The sequence below is a fragment of the Lemur catta genome, chromosome 17 (assembly GCF_020740605.2).
Source record: "Lemur catta isolate mLemCat1 chromosome 17, mLemCat1.pri, whole genome shotgun sequence".
In the NCBI taxonomy this organism is placed as follows: Eukaryota; Metazoa; Chordata; class Mammalia; order Primates; family Lemuridae; genus Lemur; species Lemur catta.
In genome coordinates this window covers 27,547,248-27,574,278 of record NC_059144.1, presented here as the reverse complement: position 1 = coordinate 27,574,278, position 27,031 = coordinate 27,547,248, and the positions used below count along the sequence as shown (strand labels likewise).

The following is a 27,031-nucleotide window of genomic DNA, read 5'->3' as shown; positions in this document are numbered from 1 at the left end:
AATCAATCTCAACTCTTCCCTCCCCCCACACACTTTTTTGGTAGTCATTTAGTCTCACACTGGCAATTGTTGCTGCCTAGCAGTTTCTGCTCCAAGTTCTCTCTTATCAGCCAGTTTTCATCTTAAATAAAATCTGCCCCAGTTAGTTATGGTAAAACCATTCTCACCCCCTCCCTACTCCAAATGTTTATTATGATAGCAGCCTACTCATTGCTTCCACAGACCTTAATAAAAATTGTACATATATTTACCAATCAATTATAATTAAGACTCTGTGCTCCATATAGACCAAAGACCAGGTCTGCTCAGCTCATAGGACCTACCCAACATCTAGCTAAGTGCTCCACACATACAGGTATGTTAGGTAATGAACTGAAGTTAATCAGCCTCTGTAGGGACTACAGTGCTGCTTTTAGGCATCTCAATCCCTGAAATTGGATTAAAATGATTAAAGACCTTTAGGCAAGGCCCGAAACAAATGCAAACCCTGTGTAGAAAAAGACAGCATCCTAGGTCTTAAATTATTTCTACAAACAATTTTAAAACTATAGTGTCTAGTCTATAAAAAGACAACATGAGGATTAGTAAAAAAGAAAGAACAGTCCCACAGCATTAAGAATTTCACCCAACACACCTATTATGTACCTGTAATAATTAAAAATTAAAAAAATTAAAAAAAAAAGTAATGGCAGATCTGAAAAAAAGATCAAATATGAATTCTAAGCCAAGTGTGGTGGCATGTGCTTATAGTCCCAGCTACTTAAGAGGCTGAGACAGGAGGATGACGTGAGCCCAGGAATTTGAGGCTGCAGTGTACTATGATTGCGCCACTGCATTTCAGCCTGGGTGACAGAGTGAGAAGAGACGGAAAGGGAAAGGGAAGAAGAAATCACAATTCTAGAACTGAGAAAATACAGTAACTGAAATAAAGATCTCAACGGATGGATTTAAAAACAAATAAAATACAGCTGAAGAGAGAATTAGTGAACTGGAAGATAGGTCAAAAGGAAGTATCTAGAATAAAACTAAGAGGCAAAAAGATAAAAAATACAGAAGAGAAGGTAAGAGGCATAAAGGACACAGTGAGATGATCTAATCTATGTGTAATTTCAGTTATAGATAAGAGGGTGGAGAGAATGGGACAGAAGAAATATTTGAAGAAACAAAGGCTGAAAATTCTCCAAAACTGACAAAAAGATATCAAACAACAGATTCAAGAAGTCCTAAGAACCCTTAAGCAGATAAATAAAAAGGAAACCTGGGTCTAGATACAACATAGTAAGACTTCTGAAAACCAAAGAATTGTGGAAAAAACATTTTTTTTTAAGCAGCCAGAATAAAAGGGGGGCGGGGAGACACTTGGTAGACTGTTTGCAAAGATGGCTACAAAAACTCCTACCCCATGCACATGCCTTTTATAGTGAGACACTGCCACTCTTCCTATCAAGAGGTAAAGTTTATTTCCCTGTCCCTTTAAATTGGCCTTGTGAATTGCTTAAACCAATAAAGTGCAGCAGAAGGGATGGTGTGACTTCCAAGTTGATACCTTAAGAGGCCTTGCTGCTGTCATTTGGCTCTCTGGGAATACTGCTGTCATAATGTTAGAAACCTTGGCTCACCTCCTTATATGAAGAGAAAGGCTCAGCCAATAACTGACACCAACTGCCTGACTTGCACCTGAGGCAATCTGAGCCCCAGATAAACCACTAGCTGACTAAAACTGCATGGATGACTACAGTCAAGACCAGCAGAAGAACCAAACAGCTAACTCAGCACAGATTCATGTTCACAGAATTGTGAACCAATTAAGTGGTTGTTCCTTCAAAATACTAAATTTGGGGATGTTTTCCTATGCAGCTATATAAAGTGGATACAGAAATATTTCTTCAAGGAAAAACAATTGGACTAACAGCTGATCATAAGACTTAAGGATTGTTAACTTTACATCATAGTATTTAAGTTGCAGGTATCAAGGAGAAAAGTAAATAAACATCATCCAAGTACTTCCATCCTCTTCTAGAGAAAAGGATAGTATGTTTTCAGTTGTATGCAGCATTGTTCTATCATGTTAGGCAGAAGAATGACCTCATCTTTACTTGGAAATTAAGTATGGTTTAACCTCAAGCAGAATAAAAATTAATTACAGGAGACTGAACTTATAGAGGACTGAAAAAAAACTTAATGACTTTTTTTGCTTGAAACATTGCTGATTTTTTTTTGTGCCTTTTCTTTTCCAGAAGTAAATTTTGTTTTCTTCTTTTCAGCTATTTATAGCTTACAACAAATTGGTAAAGTACATTTTTGTGAGCAAAATTTGAATTATTTTTCTACTTGTTTTCTCCAGAGATTGGAAACTATTTGTGAGTATTCTTATTTTATAGCAATATAGTTATTTATATAAGTCCAATGAGAATCTTTCTTTTATAGCAGGCCACAAGTGGAGACACTAGTTGTTTTACCAAGGCTTTGACTGGAATGGCATATTTTCAGATTATGCCCAGACTGGTCTGAGGAATTAAGGTTAACTTCATGGAGCGGATAAAAACCTCTTTGGAAAAACAGGCCTGGTACCCTGTCTATGACATTTCCTGATCTGTGGTAAGTAAAGAATGACACTTTCTGACAGGTCCAGGAACCTCAAGTTACTTTGGGACCTCGAGAAAAGAGGAATTTACCTAATTTATACAGGTTTATCTGCAGACACAGATAAATCCTTGGCTTGACTCAGGAAGCTTAAAAGTCTAACCTGAGATTCCTTATGAAAAAGTTCCAGCAAGGCCAATTCTTGTTACAGTTTATGCAAATAATCATGCTAAATATAATGAGATAAAATTTATTCTGCAAATAAATTAGTCCTACTATGATTTGTCTTTGGTAGAAATGGGAAACTGGAGAGAGAAAATTATGTTTCAGAAAGAAACTATAGGCTACCTGTTATTAGATTCCAGCCTTGTCCATTGTTTTTGAGTTTTTGTTACTTGCCTACAATTTGGACTAAATCCTGAATTCTTTCTTGGCTACAAGTTTCCAAAATAACATTTTAAAATTTTTCTTCCATTTTTCTGATTTGGACTTAATGAAATTGCCACTACCTTTCATTTCCTGAGGCTCTGCAAGCATACTTCTATTCTGGCTACAAGTCTCCAAAATAACATTTTTAAATTTTTCTTCCATTTTTCTAATTTGGACTTAATGAAATTGCCACTACCTTTCATTTCCTGAGGCCCTGCAAGCATACTTTGTGACATACAAACCCCAGGTGAGAAAAATCTGTCAGATTACCACTGCTTACCTTCTACTTTAACTAAAGATGCTTAGAGTTTAACATCTAGACACTCCAACTTGACGCCCTCCAGACGGCAAGAAAACTGGTTTATAAACTGTTCCAAATATTAACCTTTGTCTTTCTTCTGTTTGAAATCTTGTCTGCAATGCCATATCCTGAAATGAGACATTGCTGTTTAATGGGACTGGCCTATTTCCAGAAATGGAAGACTGGTTCAAGAGAATCCTTTGCCACTCAGTTTTTTTTCTGTTTTTTTTTTTGTTTGTTTGTTTTTGGAGACACAGTCTCGCTCTGTCGCCCAGGCTAGAGTGCCATAGCATCAGTCTAGCTCTTACCAACCTCAAACTCCTGAGCTCAAGGAATCCTACTGCCTCAGCCTCCTGAGTAGCTGGGACTACAGGCATGCACCACCACAACCCGCTAATTTTTTAATTTTTAGTAGAGACGAGGTCTCGTTCTAGCTCAGGGTGGTCTTCAACTCCTGAGCTCAAGCAATCCTCCCGCCTTGGCCTCCGAGAGTCTAGGATTACAGGCATGAGCCACTGTGCCTGGCCTACACAATTATATTCATTAAAACTCTCTGATAATGGTGCAGGTACAGATTTATAAAGTCTGTATATGTAAGTATTGAGTACATGATAAAGAACTCTTTCAAGTCAATAGAAAATTAATGGATTATTTAATAAATAGTACTAGGAAAACTGCTGAACTATTCAGCACAAAGTAAATTAGCTCCTCATTTCATGCAATATCTCAAAAATAAATTCCAAATGGTTTAAAGTTCTAAGTATATAAGTAACAAGAAATAACATAATGCCATGTAAATAAATATAAATAAACTATTAAAAAATTTGAAGAAAACATTTGGAAATATTTGTTCTTGGGGAGAGGCAGCCCTTTCTAAATATTAAAACTAAATATTTAATAGCTTCAGGTATATAAAATGCTTAAACTCTTATATGTCAACAAAACATCAAAAACTAAAATTAAATAAGAAACTAGAAAAAAATCAGCAACTAGAAAAAACATCTGCAAAATGTTACAGGCAAAGGGTTAAATAACTTTATTAAATAAAGTGTTTCCAAATCAGTTAAGTACCAACACGCTCATGGAAGGATGGATAAAAGTCATAAACAGGCAATTCATAAAAGTAAAATAATCATGATAAATAAACGAAAAAATTCATCTTTACTAACAATAAGGAAAGCAAATTAAAGCAACTTGGTAATTACCTCTCAAATTCACACATATTTATAAAAGTGGCAATATTTAAGTGTTCATAAACTATGGGGAAATGAACCTCAAAGTATACTGCTATAATTGTAATCTCTGACATTTATCTAAACTACTCATTTGGGACGTGGTCTATAATGTTACGTGCCATATACTAATTTAGCTTTTTACATATATGATCTCCCCAACAAAACCAGAAACTTCAGGGCAGTGACTTTCTTAATTTTCTTGTTTTTCCAACATAAAAATAAAAATCTACACATAAGAGGCATCCAATACTGTTGTAATGATAGGGAAAATTATAAAACCTCTGAACCAGAGAAGAGTAAATAAAAAGTACACCTCATAATATACCGAAATAAAAACTTAAAAAAAAAAAAAAAAGTACACCTTTACCCCACAACTCCCTAATCTAATTTCTAGATTATCCTCACCATCTAGTCCCACCATTCCTATCTCAGGCTGCCAATCATCACTCAGGAGTACCACACTCCTCAGTGCTGTGCAGAAAACATCCTTCCTTTGTCAGTTTCCTGTCAGTTTCTAGCACAGTAGCCCAAGTCTGGGTAGATGACTTTAGTGACAAGAAGGTACCAACTCTCTCTCCTTCTTTACAGAGCCTCTATTCTCATGTTTTAAACTAGAAGAGATTCCCTCATCCTTTCTAAGGCTACTGCCTATGTCCCTGATCCCATTTGAGATCTTTCCCTCAAAATTATGCATTTCCCTCTGGTACTTTCAGTTTCTCCCTCTCTAACCCTCGTTTCCCTGTTTACAAATAGGGACAGATGTTCCAAACAGATTTTTAAAAATACAGACAAAAATAATCTCACTATTTAACCCTACAGGCCCCTCTTTTCCCTTCTTTCCTCACACCATTAAACTTGTGAGATATACTCTGCTTTCATTAACTCACTGTCCACCTCTTCTTAATGACCTCATTGTGCTCTCAATTCCTTCACTCTCAATAACTCTACAATAACTTCCTGATCAAATACAACTTTTTCCCTCAGTTTTTACTTGCCTTGTCTTGCATTTGACATGTTATAGTTATCTTTTTCTCTCAAAAGTTTCTCAGTTCTTGGTTCTCTTGACACTATGACTATTCAATTTTAGTTCCAAAAGTTTTTCTTCCTCTACCATTCACACATCAAAATCTCAACTGTACCCTATTTTGGGGCAGGCATTGGGTTAAACGTTAGGGATGCAAGGAATAAAAAGACAAAGCTCTTATTCTCAAGTTCACGTGCTCCTTTTCCAGTTCAGTCTTTCATTCAACAAACTTTCATCAAAAAGTCAGGCACTGTGCTAGGTGCTGGGCTTAGAATGCAAATTAAGACCAGTCCCTGTCTTCAAAGAGTTCACAGCAAAGGCAATAAGTAAACAAGGCCCACATGTGCTCCAGGTGCCATGACAAAACAGTCAATTCCATTTGTTTTGGGGGCTAAGGAAGGAGTGTCTACAATGTTGTCTTCCTGACCCATATCCATTCTGCCCTAGAAAGACAGAAACCCACGCTCCATTACCACCTCCACCATCTCACTTCTGAACATACACCACCATTCTCCAAGTGCTACGGAATGTCTCACTATCACCTTAAACTCTAAACCGTATTGATCACCTTCTCTTTAAATCCAATTTATTCTCTAGACTTCTTTATTTCTGTTAAGGAGTCTACCACTGTCTCAGTCTCTTAGATACCAAATTATGTACTACTCTTTCAAAGTGTCTCTCTTCCTAGGTTGCCTCTGCTCTTTCTATAATAGTACTCGTACAACCACCAACCCATTTCATGCCTCTATCACCTCCTACTCAGTGTTATACAAACAAGGCTAATCATCAGAACCATAGGGTGGGAGAGGGAGAGCTTTTAAAAAACAGCGTCCTAGGTCTTTTATTTGAAGATTTTGGTTTGGGATGTCTTGTCCAGAATCTGTATTTCCCTACACTAATCTGTGTCCAGGCCTTCTACTGAGTTCCAGTGCAGCTAACAGCCCTCCAACCACATCCCCAGGAGTCTTCCTAAAAGTGTTATATTCATCCTACTCAAAGTTTTCAATGGTTTCCCACTGAATAAATAATACATTTGAAAATACTTGGGCCGTATAGGAAGCCCTTCAGAATTTGTTCGCTGTTATGGGTTGAACTGTGTCTCCCCAAAAAGATATTGTGAAGTCCTAACCCCTATTACCTCAGAATGTGACCTTATTTGGAAATGGGGTCATAAGGAAGATGTAATTAAGATGATGTCATACCAGAGTACTGTGGGCCTCTGATACAAATATGACTGGTGTCCTTAGAGAAGATGGTCATGTGAAAACAGACATAGGGAGAGTGCCATTTGAAGACAGAAGACTTGTGTGATCATTTACAAGCCAAGGAACACAGGGGCTACCAGAATCTAGGAGAGATGCATGGAACGGATTCTCCTTCAGAAGGAATCAACCTTGCCAACACCTTGATTTTGGACTTCTGGCCTCCAGAACTGTGAGACAATACACTTCTGTTGTCTTCAGCCATCTAGTTTATCATACTTTGTTATGGCGGCCCTAGGAAACCAATACAGATCCCCAAACTACACTTACAATCTCATCTTTCACTGTTAAACTCTCTGTTAAACTGATATAAAATTCTTACACTACTGAGATTTTTTTATTCAAAAGCATTTCTACTTCCAGAATCCTCCTTTTTTCACCCACTACAAATTCATACCATACTTGTATTTTACTTTGTCTTGATGTTTCCCATCCATCCTCTCTCTTCTCAACAATAGCACTACCAACGACTATTTGCACTATAATTTACCATGTGCTACAATGCATGAAGCCTCTTGTAAGTGTCTATATTCATTTTGCTAGGGCTGCCATAACAAAGTATCACAGACTGGGTGGGTTAAAGAACAGAAATGTATTTTCTCACAGTTCTGGAGGCTGGATGTCCCAGATCAAAGTGTCAGCAGGTATGGTTTCTTCTGAGGCCTCTCATCCCTGCAGATGGCACCATCTCACTGTGTCCTCTCCTCACGCAGCTGTATCTCTGTACGTGTGTGTTTCTGGTCTGTCTCTCTGTGTACACATTTCCTTTTCTTATAAGGACACCAGTCACATTGGATTACAGCCACCCTAAAGACCTCATCTTAACTTTATCAACTCTTTAAAGATCTTATCTCCAAAAATACTTTATGGTCATTCTTTATGTCAGTACATAAAATCCTATCTCACTCTCATTAATGACTATACAGTGTTCAAAAGAAGGGATGTACATCAAGCAAATAAAAGTGAATGTGTGTGAACACACAGCAGGGGCCAAATAAAGCTGAAGAAATAACAAGAACAAAAGAATAAAGAGGGCTAATGTGATGGTCAACTATTAACCCTCATACAGGAAAAGAAAGAGTTGGGGTAAGATAATTTTACGTAAACAGTAAACACACTGACTGGAGAGACCTAAAACAGCTGATCTGGGAGGAGGTACTCCAGAGCAAGCCCTCTGCCTTTTTCAGCGTTTAGCAGCCAGCTCTTGACCACTCACTCTGCAAGCTGACAAGCTCTGCTCATGTGCTCAGATCTCTTATACAACCTTTCTACTCTTTCATTCTTAAACATGAAAGAACGAGCAAGGATCACTAGGCCAAGGTAAACAAGCAGAAAAAGAAAATGGCTGGAGAAAATAGGGATAATTCCAGGAAAAAAAGTCACAAAAACAATGTAATTTTTTTTGAAAGAGATGGAGTCTCACTCTGTTGTCCAGGCTAGAGTACAGTGGCATGATCAAAACTCACTGCAGCCTCACACTTCTGGGCTCAAGTGATCCTCCTGCTTCAGCCTCCCAAATAGCTAGGACTACAGGCATGCACCACCATGCCTCGCTTTTTTATTTTTATTTTTTGTAGATACAGGGTCTCATTATGTTGCCCAGGCTGGTGTCAAACTTCTGACCTCAAGCAATCCTCCCACCTGGACGCCCTAAAGTGCTGGAATTACAGGTGTGAACCACCACACTCAGACTGATTCTGATTCACGATCAGGTTGAGAACCATCATCTAAAAGGATGATAATTATAATGTTTTTAGTCATAAAAAATAAACTACTGTTATAAATGGGAAAGAATCTGACCTTAGCTTTATTCTGTGAGGACACTAACTTGGCTGACAAAAAGCCTCCTCAAAGTTCTGGTTTTATTTCTCTTACCTTAGTTATTTGAACTGCATCATCCATCACCACTCATTGGAATTCCATAAATATCTCTTTTTAAGTTGTGTCACCTACAACCAAAGGAAAAATACCTTTAGAAATATAAAACAGGCCGGGCGCGGTGGCTCACGCCTGTAATCCTAGCCCTCTGGGAGGCCGAGGCGGGTGGATCGCTCGAGGTCAGGAGTTCGAGACCAGCCTGAGCGAGACCCCGTCTCTACTAAAAATAGAAATAAACTATCTGGACAACTAAAAATATATATAGAAAAAAAAAAATTAGCCGGGCATGGTGGCACATGCCTGTAGTCCCAGCTACTCGGGAGGCTGAGGCAGTAGGATCGCTTAAGCCCAGGAGTTTGAGGTTGCTGTGAGCGAGGCTGACGCCACGGCACTCACTCTAGCCCGGGCAACAAAGTGACACTCTGTCTCAAAAAAAAAAAAAAAAAAGAAATATAAAACAGCCCTATTTAAAAACCATGGATTGTTCTGGGGAGAGGAGTATACCCTAATGAGATGTTTCATGGAGGTATACTTAAAACTCCAGAAGCTTTAGAACAAAGCACCATCTTAAAATAGTTCAGATCACTGAAGAGCTCATGAGAAGTGAATTCAACAAGAGAGTAGATCTTTCCAGTAGGGGCAGGATGGAACACTCTTCCATGTCCCACAACTTGCACTATGCCACTTACTGCAGAAGTGTTTATATACCATTTGGCCCCTTCGTAGGGGACATTTGGCAATGTCTTTAGATAGTTTTGATCATCACAACTAAGAACAGGGGGCTGCTGCTGGCCTGGGATACTGCCAAACAGTTTACAAATCACAGGACAGGCCTCTATAACAAGCAATTATCAGGCCCCAAATGTCAACAGGGCCAAGGCTGAAAAACTCTGCACTGGTCAAAGACCCACCCTCAGCCAGTGACTGAGCAACGTGGTGGTACAAGGGCCAAGCCATTCCCACCCACTTTATTCTGAGACATTGATTTTTTTTTTTTTTAAAGTTTAGCTTACTCCTGAACTATCATAGTAAGGTTTAAAGGAAGAAGAAAACCAGCAAATTTTAAAATGCATTAAATAAAGGCCCAGGCAGACATGGCCCAAATTCCTTATTAGACACAAGAAACAATGATCATTATTCAAATCTTTAATAACTGCTTAATTTCTATTTTCTGGGTGCTTTTTCTGCTTGGATATTTGAAACAATCAACTTGGTCACATCTTGGAAGATGACAATACAGTGGCTGATTACCCATCACAGATAAACAGAACACCTCAAAAAGCAGCAGCTCAACAAGGATCAGGATAAAAAGAATAACAGCTACCCTTTATTAAGTACTTATTGTGTGTCAGGCACTGTGACAAACTGTATAATGTATATTACTTAACATTACCTTCAAAATAATCACAGGAAATAGACACTTCACTTTAAAGATTTTATAGATGAGAAAACTATGGCACAGAGCAGTTAAATAACTTGTCCACAAACAACTGGTAGGTGGCAAGACTGAAACTCAAACCCGGGCATATATGACTCCAAAATCTCTGCTCTCACTTGTTGGCTGAATAAAGCCTATAACCCATGTGTGTCAACAGTCACCTGAGGAAAAAGGGCTTTCTCCAAAAGGAGCTGAATGGAAAGTTTCAAAGCCCCCTGTTTGAAATGTATCATAATTGTCATATATTTCTAAGTATGGTGTGTAATGTACACAGCCAGTGAGTCTTTCCTATTACTGTTTGACTAAATGAATCAATAAAACAAATGAGAAAAGCCAATTTGATGATATGGCAAACCCTCCCACCCCAAAGATGGGAAACAAAACCTTGTGGCGAATTAGAAACACTGCTATGGTTCCGTTTCCTACTGTTAACAGAGCCACTGACAGGAAGCCCCATGCTTACTATAGCAACAACTAGTCTTGCTACTCACCAAGTTTCTGTCTTTTGCTTCCTCAGGAAGCAGATAGGAAAAATCAGGCTCCTGATCTACTTTTTACAGAGGAGCTGCCACTTAAAAATAGAATTTAAGAAATGAATATATAGCCAGCCACAGTAGCCCATGCCTGTAGCCCCAGCTACTTGGGTGGCTGAAGTAGGAAGATCACTTGAGCCCAGGAGATGGAGGCCAGTAATTTTACACTTTGGGTGACACTGTATATTAAACGTAACCTTCAAAGGACACAGTCTTAACTTTTTTAAATCTAGTAATATAGTAGTCTAGAAAATCTATTAAAACTCTCCAGGTATTAAAATCTAGAAATGCTGAATAAACACTAACATCCTTTGAAAAGCTTAGCTAAGTTCTCAAGAAAGCAGGTAACCAGCCTGGGCAGTGTGGCGAGACCTCGTCTCTAACTAGCTTACTAACTAACTAAATAAATAAATGAAAGAAAGTAAGTAGGGAAAACCACCAGTGTCAGGAAATAAAAAGTGAACCAAAAGCCAGAGCTAGAATTATGAGCTGACCTCCGTATTGGCTCCAGGAATATTTGTTAAAACATTTGAATAACCAAGGGAAGTGGAGGAAAGGAGACAGAAAACAGTAGAAAAGTAGGAAAGGCTTCTGAGAAACGTGGAGAGTTGAAAAATGAATAAATTGGACTTCATCAAAATTTAAAAAATTTTTGTATCAAAGGATACTTTGAAAAAGTGAAAAGACAACCTATGGAATGTAAGAAATATTTGCAAATCATATATCTTATAAGGGTTTAGTAATCAGAATATATAATATCAACTCTTACAATTCAGCAACAAAAAAGACACCACTACCCCCCAATTAAAAAATAGGCAAAGGACTTTTCTCCAAAGAAGATACACAAAAAACACATGAAACGATGTTTAACATCTTTAGGCCTCATGCCAATTCACTCCCACTAAGATGGCAATAAATAAACAAACAAACAAATAAATAACGTGTTGTCAAGGATGTGGAGATAACTTGTACACTGCTGGTGGGAATGTAAAATGGTATCGCTGCTGTGGAAAACAGTATGATGGTTCCTCAAAAAGTTAAACATAGAATTACTATATGATCCACCAATTCCACTCCTAAGTTTATACCCAGAAATAACTGAAAACAGGTATTCAAACAAAAACTTGTACATCAATGTTCATAGCAGCATTATTCACCTATAGCCAATAGGCGGAAACAACCTAAAATGCCCATCATTGGATGAAAGGATAAACAAAATGTGGCATTATATACAATAGAATATTATTCAGCCTTAAAAAGGAATGAAGTACTGATACTTACCATAAACATGGATGAACCTTGAAAAATTATGCTAAGAAGCAAATATGCAAAAAACATGGCACTAAATAGAATGCAAAAAAGGACACTTGTTTACTGTATGAGCGCTCAAACAAGAAGGCAGCAGTTTTGCTTGACCTCAGCTGGAAATATGCATGTTGGGCAACTCAAATTTTTCACCCTCTGCACACGTCCATGAATGACCATGAAAGCACTATTACTAATTTTGAAGTTACAAACAAATGTTAACAAGTAGGTGAATTTGCAAATATAAAATCTGTGAATAATGAGGATCGACTGTACTACTTTCTTTCATCCCTGAATAATTCAATATCAGGGACGCTGCACAAGCTTGGCATCCATATGATTTGGTTAGGAAAGAAAAGACTGAGTACATTCGAGGGGACTGATCAATTAATATATTAAGAATAATGGAGCCCAGTTTCTCAGAGAAGGGAGTTACAAATATAAAAAGGGAGAAAAATAAAATGATTTCTGAGGTGCTGAGGTACCAGTGGGTACTCCTAGAATTATATATACACACACAGAGAAAAATAAAGATACAGGTGCATGTTTAAGTGTGTATATATGCTTATACATGTATATACATGCATATATGCTCTAGCTCTGTCCACTGAGAGGGCCTAAGAACAGTGATGTCCCAGGAGAACACATCTAGTGTCCAGACCTGGTTTCTACATACATTCTTCAATAAAAGGAACCAGGGCTCCTAGATGAAATGACTAATTTCAGAGCTGGGACAGGAAAAGTTTAAGAAAAGCTTGGATCATCTTGTTGTGCCAGAAAGTAAGGAGGAAAGTGATCAAAGAATGATAGGACATGCCAAAAGAATACAGAAGCCAGCTTGACAACGTTTCCATTGGCCAAATCTGGGAAAAATCCAGCACCTAAGTAACAAAGTATATTAATATGTAATAACTTACTGAATAAAATAGGAATCCATAAGTCTGCATTGATGTAAGGTAAATAAATGCGGCTAGAAAGTTTTTCCTTACAAAGGAATGTCAATGAATGAATATGGAAGAGATGATGCTCATTTGGCAACCATCATAGTAATAATCCAGCAAAGAAATAATCAATGGATGCTAAACCCAGTAGGTGAGAGTTTGATAAGGAATGAGATATTTATATGGTCTCAAAGTACTCCTCCTCATATAATACTGATTACAAAAAGAAAAAAAGAAAAATTTATGGTAGAAAAAACTGGCAGACTCAACCTTAATCAAGTATTCAAGATTAACATCACAAGAAATGGAACACATGGATATTGTGCAGCACCTCACAATAGAATACAAACTATTCCTGACAAAATGCATAATCTGAATCTAAACATGAGGAAATATCAGGCCCACACTGAAGGACATTCCTCAAAATAATTAGCCTACAATCTTTGAAAGCATGAAGGTGATCAAGTCAAACACAGACATGACAACTAAATGCAATGTTGATTCTAAACTGGATCCTTCTGCTATACTGGACATTTTGGGGGCAACTAGTAAAACGTAAATGGGGCCTGAGGATTAGCTGGTACTACTGTACTGGTGTTAAACTCCTGATTTTAATAGGCATATTGTGGTTACATAGGACAATGTCCAAACAAAGATACACACTGAAGTTCAACCTGAGAAAGCAAAAAAAAAAAAAAAAAAGAAGATAGACACTAAAGTATTCAGGGCCGATGGATGGGGCATCAGGTGAGCAACTTACTCTCAAATGGTTCATGGTGTAAAAAGGCTCTTTGTACTATTCTTGCAGTTTTTCTGTAAATTTAAAATTATTTCAAAATAAAGAGAACAAAATGCAGATACAACAAAAAAGCACATACCAATGTTCCAGTATTAATTTTACTAGCTTTTCTAATAGTTTATCTCATTTCACAGATCTCCTCAATAGAACTTTATGATATTGGAAATGTTCTACGTATGCACTGCTCAATACAGTAGCACATATGGCTAATAACTATCATATTGGACAGTGTCAGTTAAGAGTATAGCAGTTTGGCCATAAAAGATTAAAGAGCCTTTTCATTAAAAATTAGTTTTAATACTAATTAGATTTTAACACAAATTAAGTTACTTTAGTTTTTTTATATTTGCTAATGGACCAATGGCTCTGTATATTTTTTAAAACTCCTATCTTCTAATTTCTTAACGAAATCCAAATACCTATTAGAAGCACTATCTTTAGTTTGAGAGTAGTTTTTTTCTTTAAATTGACTTCCCTTCTAGTATGCCATTCCTACTGATTCACACCCATGTCTTCTCTACTTTTTGAAATATGCCTTCCTAAAATCTGGGGGACACGTACATATCTATCCAATATTCCCACCCCTGCTCTTATGAAGTCAGATCCCATAGTCACTTTCTCCCATGTTTCTCATAATTCACACTTTACTTTTTACTCCCTCTCATATCATCTTCCCCCAATCAGAGCTGCTACAGTGTATATAATTGGTGCTACAAGTTTATTTCTGGCCATGCTCAGCATGACATCCTCCTGATCAGATCAGCTTATTTCAGGGCAAACATATTATTCCTTTTCCATATGAACTATACTTAACTATTGCTTAGAAAATCATTTCAATATTTCAAGCCAAGAACTAAAAGTCAAAAGGCTAGTTTAATGACATCATCTATATAGACCTCAGGAAAAGAATAACAGCATGCTTCACGCATACCATCAGAACAGGCATTTCAAATTCTACAACTTTTGATATGAATAGAAATGCAAAGTAGAATTCTCACCCTTCCTGATTCACCTTGGTAATCTGCCTTGAGAGAATGCAGACTGACTCACCTACCAGGTTCTCTATTGTTCATTCAGAACAAGAAAAAAAGAAACTGGTTTGTATACAAAAGGCCATGAAGTTAACACCTATGTCAAACATTTTTAGAAACACTTAACAAAGCTAGGAAAATCTGGAATCCTATCAAAAGTAAAACTATTTTAAGGAAGAGTTTGATTTAGAAGATTCCTCCACCCCTTGCTTCTATAATAAATATTTAAAACAACAAAAATGAAATTAAAAAGCAACTCAAAAATCCCTAACATCAAAATTATTTATAAGATCTTAATGGAACCAACAAAGTTCCATCTTCATTTGAAAAATCAAGCTCTAGACTTCAAAGTCAACATGGCAGTGGCCATTATATTACATTACATTATATTATATATTACAAAAGCTGGCTGAGTGTGGTGGCTTATGCCTGTATTCCCAGCACTTTGGGAGACCAAAGCAAGAGGATCACTTGAGGCAAGGAGTTTGAGACCATCCTAGGCAACATACAAGAGCCTGTCTCTACAAAAAATAAGAAAAATCAGCCAGGTGTAGCAGTGCACCCCTGTAGTCCCAGATACTTGGGAGGCTGAGGCAGGAGGATCACTTGAGCCCAGGAGTTCAAGGTTGCAGTGAGCTATGATCACACCACTGTACTCCAGCCTGGGCAACAAAGCGAGAGTCTCAAAAAAAAAAAAAAAAAAATAATAATAATAAAATAAAAAAGAATATACAAAAGCCAGGACTGGGGGAATCTGATGGGGCTATACAATCCTAAACTACATGTGCTCTGTCTTCTGAAAAAGAGCAACACGTATAGTGTATCAGTGGCAGGAAAGGGACATGACTTATACTCTCTTTTCTCTACCTCAGCTCAGGGATACAGAACATTTAGGAACCAGAAAACCAAGCAATTAAAAAATTCAAGAAACATTTTTTTCTTTTTAAAAAATGATAAATGTGATACCTGCTTTCAGTAAAAATCCCAAACAATACTAACGTGTATTTATTTATTTATTTATTTTTGAGACAGTCTCACTTTGTTGCCTGGGCTAGAGTGCTGTGGCGTCAGCCTAGCTCACAGCAACCTCAAACTCCTGGGCTCAAACGATCCTCCTGCCTCAGCCTCCTGAGTAGCTGGGACTACAGGCATGCACCATCATCCCCGGCTAATTTTTTCTATATATATATTTTTAGCTGTCCATATAATTTCTTTCTATTTTTAGTAGAGACGGGGTCTCGCTCTTGCTCAGGCTGGTCTCGAACTCCTGAGCTCAAACAATCCGCCACCCTCGGCCTCCCAGAGTGCTAGAATTACAGGCGTGAGCCACCCCACCCAGCCTAACGTGTATTTATTATAGTTTGAAGTGAAAGTTTCCCATGTTTTCATTTGCCTTCCCTGCTTCAGTATTAGATCAGTAGGTTACAGTTAATGACATCTGTATTTATTTGGTGAGTTGTCTTTTTCTGTCCTTTGCCCATTTACCTAATAGGGTATTAGCCTGTTTCTTCTTAGCTGTAGGTAAAAAGGATCCTTACCTTATACTAGGATGACAGTAACCTTTCCTTGACAACTAGTTACAAATTTTCCCCCCCAATTTGCAGTTTATCTTCTAGTTTTGCTTATCGTATCTAAAAAGATCTGCAGTCAAATTTTAAGTAACTTTTTTCTTCTTGGTTTCTGGCCTTAGTGTAATGCTTTACACTGAACAGGAGTGAGCAAACCATCTGTTTTTGTCAGGCCTGCAAGCAAAGAATGATTTTCACATTTTTAAATGATTGAAGAAAAAAAAAAGAATTTAGTAATGTGAAAATTATATGAAATTCAAATTTCAATGTCCATAAATAATAAAGAACGCAGATGAACTTACTCATTCACATACTGTTTGCAGCTAGCTTCAATGCTACAATGGCAGGGCAGAGTGACTACTTGTGTATGTGACCACTCCACTGCTGCTCAGTACAACATAAATCACTATGACAAAGTTATAACTCAACAGTGTTTTTAGGGCCAAACGTGCATATTGCCATACTGTGACATTTTATTTTCTATTACCAGTGCATAACTATCATGTCAAAACAAAAAAAAAGTATGCTGTAAATGTCATGCTTTTAAGAGCACAGTGGAGGGTGTGGATTATTTTGTTATCAAGTCAAATGGGAAAGCATTTTATATGCAATGATTCTACAGTCATCCTTCAGTATCTGCGGGAGGTTTGGTTCTAGGACCAAGTCGGATACCAAAATACGTGCATACTCAATTCCCACAGTTGGCCTGCACAGGTTCTGAATCCAGTGAAAGCTGCATTTTTTATTCAAGTTTGATTGTGGATGCAGAACCCGCTGATACAGAGGGCCAATTGTATTTATTGAAAAAAATTTGCACTTAAGTAGACCAGCACAGTTCAAATCCATGTTATTCAAGGGTCAACTGTGTATCTGTGCTAAAATAATTCAATATACATCAAGACTACCAAACTATGCACTGATCACAATATTCCTAAGTCAAAGGAAAGCAATGGTTAGGAAAATTAGAAAATTTAAAGTGGGGTATTTCATTACAGCATAGAGAGAGGGAGAGAGAGAGAGGGAGGGAGGGGGAGAGAGAGAGAGAGAGAGAGAGAGAGAGAGAGAGAGAGAGAGAGAGAGAGAGAGGGAGGGAGGGAGGGAGAGAGAGAGAGGGAGGGAGAGAGAGAGAGAGGGAGGGAGGGAGGGAGGGAGGGAGGGAGGCAAGGAAAGGAAGAAAAAGAGAGGGAGGCAGGGAAGTTTCCAAGTGGCTCATTTGTTAGCAAAGCAAGAAAAGTAATTTTGTAATGGTGAGTTAGCAAGACCAGCTGCTCTAAAAGTTGAGAATATTGGGAATAAGATCAAGAATCTATTTTTTAAAAGGCAACTGATTTCAAATAGATTTCCATCTCTTTTGATGAGCTGACAGGTGTTACCAATACTGTTCAGCTGTTCTTTATTCAAGGTGTCAACACCAAATTAAAATGACTGAAGAATCAGCTTCTACGAATGGTCTGTGTTGGACAAATGCAGGTGAGAAGCTGAGAAAATAATAATTCAGTATAACCTGAAGTGGAATCTGTTAAGATGTGTTAACAACTGATAATGGTAAAAATATGTGTGGAGTAGAAAAAGGCTTAGTTGTATAATTTACAAAGCTTGTGAAGATGTAAAGGTAGCAGCTGGGCATGGTAGCTCATGCCTGTAATCCTAGCATTCTGGGAGGCCAAAGAGGGAGGATAGCTTGAGCTCAGCAGTTCAAGACCAGCCTGAGCAAGAGTGAGACCTTGTCTCTACCAAAAAAAAAAAAAAAAAAAAAAAAGCCAGGCATGGTGGCGCACACCTGTAGTCTCAGCTACTTGGGAGGCTGAGGCAGGAGGATCACTTGAGCCCAGGAGTTTCAGGTTGCAGTGAGCTATGATGATGCCACTGCACTCTACCCAGGGTGACAGAGCAAGACTCTGTCTAAAAAAAGTTCATCAACAGGTATTCTGTGGAAAATATATGAATTTATCATGTATTATTCAACCAAGCATGTCAATGGAGAACTTTATTCACTGTCATGGGCTTAACCATTGTCAGAAATAGAAACTGAATAACTTGACTTGCCTGATCACACAGAAGTTTGATGATGCAGCATCAATAAAGTTTTGTTATGATTTTTTTCCTTTTTAGCTTGGAGCTGAGATTGAAAAATTTCAGAACAGTAAGACTGCTTTCAGCCACTATTATAAAACAATGAATGGCTTTGAAAATTAGCTTTTGCTGTAGATTTTATAATATTTAACAAATTCAACCTAGAATTACAAGACTTACATGTGAAACAAACTGTGGTTAAGTCATTTCGGCAACCAACTATTGAATCACAAGCAATGTCAAGCTGCTTTATACATTTCCCATGCTGTCAAAAGTTAAAACAAGCACTGAGACCTCTATTCCCCAACAAATTTTCAGTGGATGTATTTTCTTAGCTCAAACTACAGCTCCAGAAGAATTTTTAGGGCCTCAATACAAAAATAAGGGAAATTTCCATATTTCAAAATCTATTTATTTATTTTTTTCACCTTAAGTCTGCTGGGGTCAAAATCTATTTAACAGGACAATTGTGGAGCTTCCACCTAACCTTCAATTGGAAGTAATTAATCTACAATGTAATGATATACTAAAGGATAAATATTATAAGAAAAATTGAATATAATTCTATCAATGCTTCCCAAGCAATTAATATGCTCAATTAAAATCAAATGCTTGTTGGCTGATATCAACATTTGGCAGTGCCTCTGTGTGAAGACATTTCAAAGATGAAATCTGTAAAATCTCACTATAGATCAGCATTAATAGATGAATACTTGCAATCACTTTTTATGACATTTTTTTCTTTTTTGAGACAGGGTCTATGTTGCCCAAACTGGTCTTGAACTCCTGGGCTCAAGCAATCTTCCTGCCTCAGCCTCCCAAGTGTTTTGGATTATAGGTGTGTGCCACCACTCCTGGCTCCCTCGCAATCAATTTTGAGGATTATTTGTTCATTGAATAGGAAACACTAGCTCGGAACCCCAAGTAAGCAAAATGCTATCACTCCAAAAAAGACCTATATTCTTCTCATTTGTATACCTATATTATGAAAAGTTGTATTCAATTATTATTTTGAATTCTATCAATAAGAAATTTGTGGAAATATGTTTTCTCTCTTGTTATATCAGTACTTACATATTATATCCTTGATTTTTACTTCTTGGCCTGCAAAGTCTAAAATATTTACTATCTGGCCCTTTACAGAAAGGCCAGATGACTCCTGTTTTGGAGAAAGGTTTTTTTCAGCCTAAGCATATAAAATTATCTCCTCTATTTCCTTCTGGCATTGGTAAAAACTTACCCAACACAAATGGCTGGGTGGTTACACCCAGTACACTAAATCAGGTAACTAAAAAAATATATATGTAACTTAAATATCTGATTTTTACTTTAAAAAACATGTGTACTCATCTGCCTATATTTTGGTAGAAAGTCAAGGCCTGTTCTTTGAGTGCAGATCTGCTGATTAATGTCACATGTTCTTTCTTACATAGATCATATTCATAATACACATTTGTGATTTCAAATTTCAATTTCTTTAAAGTGGAGCAAGAACCCAGACAACTGTGAGACAATTGAGTGTATAACCTTTAATAAGAATTTTATGATTCCCCTGACAATCTTTTAAAATGTTCCTAATAAGACACTAATTTGGGGGAAGAAGGGATTTGCATTTATCTAATCTGTTCAATATCTTAAACTTAGTTTTTCTAAAAACAACTATATTTGCACTTTTATTTCACTAGTGTCTTAGTCTGTTTTACGTTGCTCTAAGGGGAGTGGGTAACTTATAAAGAAAAGAGGTTTATTTGCTCACAGTTCTGCAGGTTGTACAAGAAGGCTGGTGCCAGTATCTGTTTCTTGTGAGGGCCTCAGGAAGCTTTTACTCATGGCAGAAGGCAAAGGGGGAGCAGGTTTCACATGGGGAGAGGAAGGGAACAAGGTGGGGGAGGTGCCAGACTCTTAAAAAACCAGCTTTCCAGTGAACTCACTCTTCACCAAGGGGACAGCACCAAGTCATTTATGAGGGATCTGCCTCCATGACCCAAACACCTCCCACCAGACCCCATTTCCAACACTGGTAATCAAATTTCAATATGAGATTCAAGGAGGACAAATATCCAAACTCTATCAGTTTACATAATACTTAATTAGATTTAAAAGTTACAGTAATAAATGTAAGTGGCATAAGCAGATTTGGAACAAACATACTGACCCCTGTAGGTGTAAGATTCAACTAGTAAGAGCTGAAAGCAATGTATACTAGAAACTAGACTACAAGCCATGAGTGTTCAGCTTTCCTTAGGAATCATTCAGTACATTCTAGAGGAAGAACAGAGTGTGGTTATTTCAATAATTTGGTCTGTATTCTCTATATACTCTGATGATTATTTAAGTATAGTCTAAATCAGGAATCTTTATGTATTTTTTTTCCTCAGACAGCCCACTGTTGCAGGACCATTTATTAATAATCAATCCTTTTCTCCCTGATATTTAAATGCCATTTTCATCATATTCTAAATTCCCATACATATAAAGGTCTGTTGTTGGACTTTCTATCCCTGTCTAGTTAACCTATTTGTCTATTCGAACACAAATGCTAAACTGTTCTAAATACCTTTAAACTTCTGATATATTTTACTATCTGGAGGGTCAAGTGTCACATATACTTCCCCTTTCTACTACCTACCAATTATTATTTTTCAAAATTTTCTCAAATTGAATATATTCTTCTAAATAAACTGTGCAATTTACCAAGTTCTCAAAAAGGTTTACCCCATCTGATTTGCATAAATATTAGAATAATTTGGGAAACACTGACATCTGTACAGTATCTTTACATTTTATATTTTTAAAAAAATCCTTCAGTAAAGCTTTATAGTTTTTTTCCTATTTCTTATTAATTTGTGCTCTCCCTTCTCTATCTCTGTATCATTTAAAAAAATTTTAAATTCTGCTAGTGTAGTACTTGTAAAGATAGGTCATCCTGGCCGGGCTTGGTGGCCCACGCCTATAACCCTAGCACTCTGGGAGGCCAAGGCAGGAGAATCGCTTGAGCTCAGGATGGATTTCAAGACCAGCCTGAGCAAAAATGAGACCCTGTCTCTACTAAAAATAGAAAAAATTACCCGGGAATGGTGGCACACACCTGTAGTCCCAGCTACTCAGGAAGCTAAGGCAGGAGGATTGCTTGATCCCAGGAGTTGGAGGTTGCTATGAGCTAGGCTGACTCCATGGCACTCTAGCCCACTCTAGCCCAGGCAACAGAGCCAGATTCTGTCTCAAAAAAAAAAAAAAAAAAAAGAATAGGTCATCCTTACCTCTTAACCTTCCTCCACCCACACCCTTCCAAAACAGGAAGCTACTGAGGAAAAAGTGTTTTATTCATCTTTGTAACACCTAGCGTGTAGTGATCAATGTTCACCAAATTGATAGATACCTTGCTAAGTCATGGAAACCCAATACTAAATCTTTAAAAGGGATAGGAAAATAGATGGTTTATTCATTTGAGGTAAGGAGGAGCTTCCTAACTCCTCTACCACCTTTATTAACCTAAAAAAGGGTACATATGTCACACATACCTTCCTTCCTTTAAAGGTCTTTCACAAATGACTTCAGTACAAACCTCTGAATTTATTTTTCAGCCTTTACAACCTCATCAATAATTCTATTTCTTCCATATAAATGGAATAGCCAACATTTGCTAAGTATTCCCTATAAGTTAGGCATGTTACACAACTTAGCTCATTTACTCCACACCACAACCCCATGAAATAGATGCTGTTACAGGTTCAGTATCCCTTATCTAAAAGCTTGGGACCAAAAGTGGTTTCAATTTCAGATTTTTTTTTTGGATTTTGGAACATTTGCATTATACTTACTTACCAATTGAGCATCCCTAACCCAAAAATCCAAAATATGAACTGCTCCAATGAGCATTTCCTTTTAGCATCATATTGTCAGTCAAAAAGTTTCAGACTTTGGATTTTCAGATTAGGGATGCTTAAACTGTATTATCCCTTATTTTGCACATGAAGAAACTGAGGCACAGAAAGGTTAAGCAATTTGCCCAAGGTTACATACCTAACAAGTAGCACAGATGGGATTTGAACCCAGGCAGTCTAGTTTCAGAATCCACAAAATATTTTAAAGAACACATTATTTCATATTTTCATTTCATTAGTAGATTGGCTTTCATGAGTCAGCTGAAACCCTTCATCGAAACCCTTAGTTGTGTTCACTGTGCTAAATAAAGCTCAAGCACATCTATAACTCTTAACACTTTGAACTCTTAAAGTTAAAAACAAAACAAAAAATCCTCAAATTATAATTAGAAATGTTTTAAATATTCTAAAAAAGGACTAAAGATGAATTGTTCTATATTTCATTGGTCCTTCTGTTTAAATTAGACATAAACCCCTTTAAATCATTGCAGTTTTGTTTGGCAACCTGTTAATACTTAACTGAATCACTAAATCTATTCAACAACGTTCCTAACCTCCCTCTAGGATGACTTGGAATCATTTGGCATCAATCTTCCCAAAATGTATTATTAAAGAATCTCATGCTTTTAAAGGAAAGAATCAGACCAGTGCTGGCAACTGCCAAGAATGAGTTTACTGCCTGGTTTCCATGACTGCATCAATCTGAGACCAGCATAAGAAAGAAGACGTATCCTTGGAAACCAACTCTTTGCTTCCTTCAATTAAGAAAGGGAGAAAAAAAGAGACAGAAAGCTTCAGAATAATTTAACTTGTGTTGAATGTGCCCATTGCACATGATAATCATGGGCAAAAGTCCTGTCCCAATCAATGTTGTCAGAAAAGGTATGTGATACTTAGTCGAAAAACCTCAAATTGGTTTCACTGAGAGTAAGTATCTTATGATCTGTATATAATATTTTGGTTTCAATCTTTACAAGAATCACAATAGAAGCTGTACCAATAATAACTTTATGAATAATATCTAACTGGGAACAATATTTATTGCCATTTAGTATCTTTACTGTTCAACTCAGTGCTAACACCTGAATTCTCCACATATGTCCTGTATGCTCTAGAGGTACCCTTTGTTTTAAGTGTTGTATATTGTAAAATTTCAAAATGGAAGATTTTTCCAAATTAGGGAGAAGATTCAATACACTTATGAAAATACTTACACTTCATAAGTTATAGGTCCATTCATCTCAACTACATTTCTAAGGGAATGAAGTTGCAAGTGAGTTTAAATAAAATGTATTAAGTACAGCCTCCCAGGTTTTCTTAAACAAGGACTCATACCACCCCTCCTTCCCTGGAGCTATAAATATACTTCCTGTCATCAATAGCAACGGCTGGAGCAACCTCTCTGTTCAAAAGAACTAAAAATACATTATTGTACATATCCTCCCTTCTGCTACCCACCCACCATTACAAGAGGAACTGACAGAGGGAAATGCAAAGCTGTGTAAAGTTCAGCTGAGAGCAGTGCAGAGACTGTAATTTTCCTTAAAAAAAAAAAAAATAGGCTAGCTCCAAATGAATGATGTCTAGAAGGTATTAATCAGGGTAAGAGTGAATTTTTCAAATTTTGGAGAAGCTGTTCTTGATCTCAAGTTATATTTTGTATATCATTAACTGTTATTTGGGGACTGGTATTATTTAATTAAGACATGGTAATGGAAATTTGTGCATAAGGCTGCAAAGTGAGGACTGTCTGTATATAAAAATGGCTCATGGTTTTTGAGGGGGTACTTAGCCAGCTCATTCAGTGGGGCTGGGGCCAAGAAGATAGCCCTCGTGGTCAGGAGACTGTTACCTACAGGGGAGTAGAGTAAAAGGATAATAACAGCCAGATCTATCTATCTTTCCTTTCTTTTTTCCCTTCCTTCCTTCCTTTATTTAAAGACAGGGTCTCACTCTGTCACCCAGGCTGGAGTGTAGAGGCATCATCGCAGCTCAGTGCAAATTTAAACTCCCAAGCTCAAGTGATCCTCCCACCTTAGCCTTCTGAGTAGCATGGATTACAAGCAAGCACCACAAGGTCCACCTATTTTTTTTTTTTTTTTACCTTTTGCAGATGGCCTCAAGCAATCCTCCCACCTCAGCCTCCCAAACTACTGGGATTTTAGGTTTAAGCCACCACACCTGGCTGAAAGCCAGATTTTTCGAAGTCAAAGAAGAGACATACAAATACAGAAAAGGAAAAGACTAGAAAAAAACTCTATGGTGTTTAGAATTAAGAGTATCAGAAGGAAATCATGGCTTTCAATATTTATAGGCCAACATAGACGTTTGTGTATATTTATATACATATGTATATACAGACATGCACACATATCTGCATAATCTTTCCTGATATTTTGTAATTGATGATTTGGCATCCTGAAAGCATAAGCCAAACCAATGGCCAATGTTGTTTTCACACTCATACCATCCCTGTGTTTCTGAGGGTATGCAAAAGTCATGTTACAAACCCTCCAACCACAGACATCAACATTTGTGTTTTGCTTTCTGCCCAATAGGGGACTTCCCCACCTAACAATTTCCTACCATTACAGTAAAAAAGATCTCACCCATACCTTCCTCTGGCTCCTCCTGCCTCCTGACCCACCCTGGAGCTTCCCCATGTGGTCCTGCAAAGTATGTTGTGCCTCCTGCTTCTGCAGAACTGTGAACAAGAAACTTTCAATGGTATTGATCTCTCCGTGTCATCATTCGTACCTATAAATTAAATCCCAGTACAATTTAAAACAATATCCCAGTTCTACCCTCGGATAGAGCCTACGAGCAATGACACCTCAGCAGCAAGGAACACATCTAGTACCCAGATCTTATTTTTTAAAACATATTCACTAATAAAAGGAATCAGAGTTGCTTAATAAAATGGTTGATTCCAGGATTGAGGCTCCAAAAGTATAAGATGAGCATGGAAAATCTTGTGCCAAAAAAGTTAAAAAAAAAAAAAAATTTTTTAAAAAGTGATCAAAGAATGATGGGAACATAAAGAAAAGCACAGAGGAGCCAGCTTGAAAGAGTTCCCACTGGCCAAATCTAGGACGATTCTAACATCAAAATAAATGAAAAATGAATAAAATAGGAATCAATGAGTCCATGCCGATATGCTTAAAAGATTTTTAAAAAACAGGGAGAGAAAGCTTTTCCTTACAGTGAAATGATACATGATGAATTCAGAATGAATGGTGAAATTTTTTAAATTTACCATCTGGCAACTACTATATTAACATTTAATAACTGATTTGGGTACAAATCATCCATGGATGCTAAAACTAGTAGATAAACATTTGAAGAGAAATGGGCTATTTATATAGTTTCTAAGTATCATCCTACAAAATGCATATTATTAACTAATTAAGTACAAAATACTTTTGAACTGACTTTACAGGAACTTGTCAGACAACATCTTAACCAAATTATAAAATTGAACATAACCAGTAATGGGACAAATTGACTTGTGCCTCCTGATATGATGCAGTGAGAACACAATACCACGTCTGTGGTATTCCTGCCAAAAATGCATAACCTAAATCTACTCACGAGGAAACATCAGACTAACCCAAACTGAGAAACATTCTACAAAGTAACTGACCTACTCTTCAAAAATGTCAAGATCACTGGAAACAAGGAAAAGACTGAGGAACTCTTTTAGGCTGAAAGAGACTGAAGAGGCGTGACAACTAAATGTAAGGCATAATCTTGAACGGTCCCTGAATGAGAAACAAAAGGAGAAAGGGAAGAGGTTTTTCTGTTTTTGTTCTCTTGAGGGGGTTTTGCGGGTTTTTGTAGTGATTGTTTTGTTTTTGCTACAAAGGATATAATTGTGAAATCAGTGAAATTTGAGTGGGGTCTGTGAATTAGATGGTAGTATTATATCAATATTTATTTCCTGATTTTTAATGGGTGTGCTATAACAGGAGCGTGCCCTTGTTTTTAGAAAATACACACTGATTTAGGGATAATGGGGCATTATGTCTGCAACTTATTTCTCAAATGATTCAGAAAAATTGTATAGATGCATGAATAAAGTGAGAAAGAGAAGGCAATTTGGTAAAATATCAAGAACTGTGGAATGTGGGTGAAAGGTATACTGGGCCAAACAGCCAGTAAATACTAACAATTTCCAAAGCACTGAAAGCATATAAATTTTAACCACAATTCAAAGTTAATCTATAAACCCATTACAAAAAGACAACTAGAAAAATCCCATATATGAAAATTAAAAGACATAATTATAAATACCCATGGATCAAAGAAGAAAACCACAATGGTATCAGAAAATAGTCTGATCTATTATTGAAAAATCTATCTAACCAAAATATCAGTAATCTGACTCCAATATATACGATAAAAAAGATACCATACAGCATGACCAAGTTGTGCTCAATGTTAAAAACTAAAAGGTTAATGAAAGGTGGTTGCCAGGGGCTTAGCGGCAGGGAGAAAAGGGGGGTTACTGTTTAATGGGTACAAGGTTTCAGTGTGGGATGATGAAAAAGTTCTGAAGACGGATGATGATGATGGGAGCACAACTATATGAACATACATTGACCTGTACACTTAAAAATAATTAAAATGCTAAATTTTATGTTATGTATATTTCATCACAATAAAAAATAGGTAAAATGATAAGCTTAAAAGAAAATAGCATTTTCTCAAAAATTACTGCTTACTGTAACACATATTGACAATTTTT

At 37.0% G+C, this 27,031-nt stretch overlaps 1 protein-coding gene across 3 annotated transcripts in view; it reads right to left on the bottom strand.

Moving 5' to 3' along the window:
- The window catches only part of PTPRA (protein tyrosine phosphatase receptor type A), a 116,307-nt gene that overhangs the window by 69,269 nt on the left and 20,007 nt on the right, over nucleotides 1-27,031 (bottom strand). For 2 of the 3 annotated variants that reach the window (XM_045528952.1, XM_045528953.1), the window contains exon 2: nucleotides 8,710-8,783. The exons of the other annotated variant lie outside the window; for it this stretch is intronic. In XM_045528952.1, the coding sequence (XP_045384908.1) occupies nucleotides 8,710-8,736 (27 nt within the window). In that variant the 5' untranslated portion in view covers nucleotides 8,737-8,783. The remainder of the gene's footprint in view (nucleotides 1-8,709; nucleotides 8,784-27,031) is intronic. 3 annotated transcript variants of the gene reach the window in all.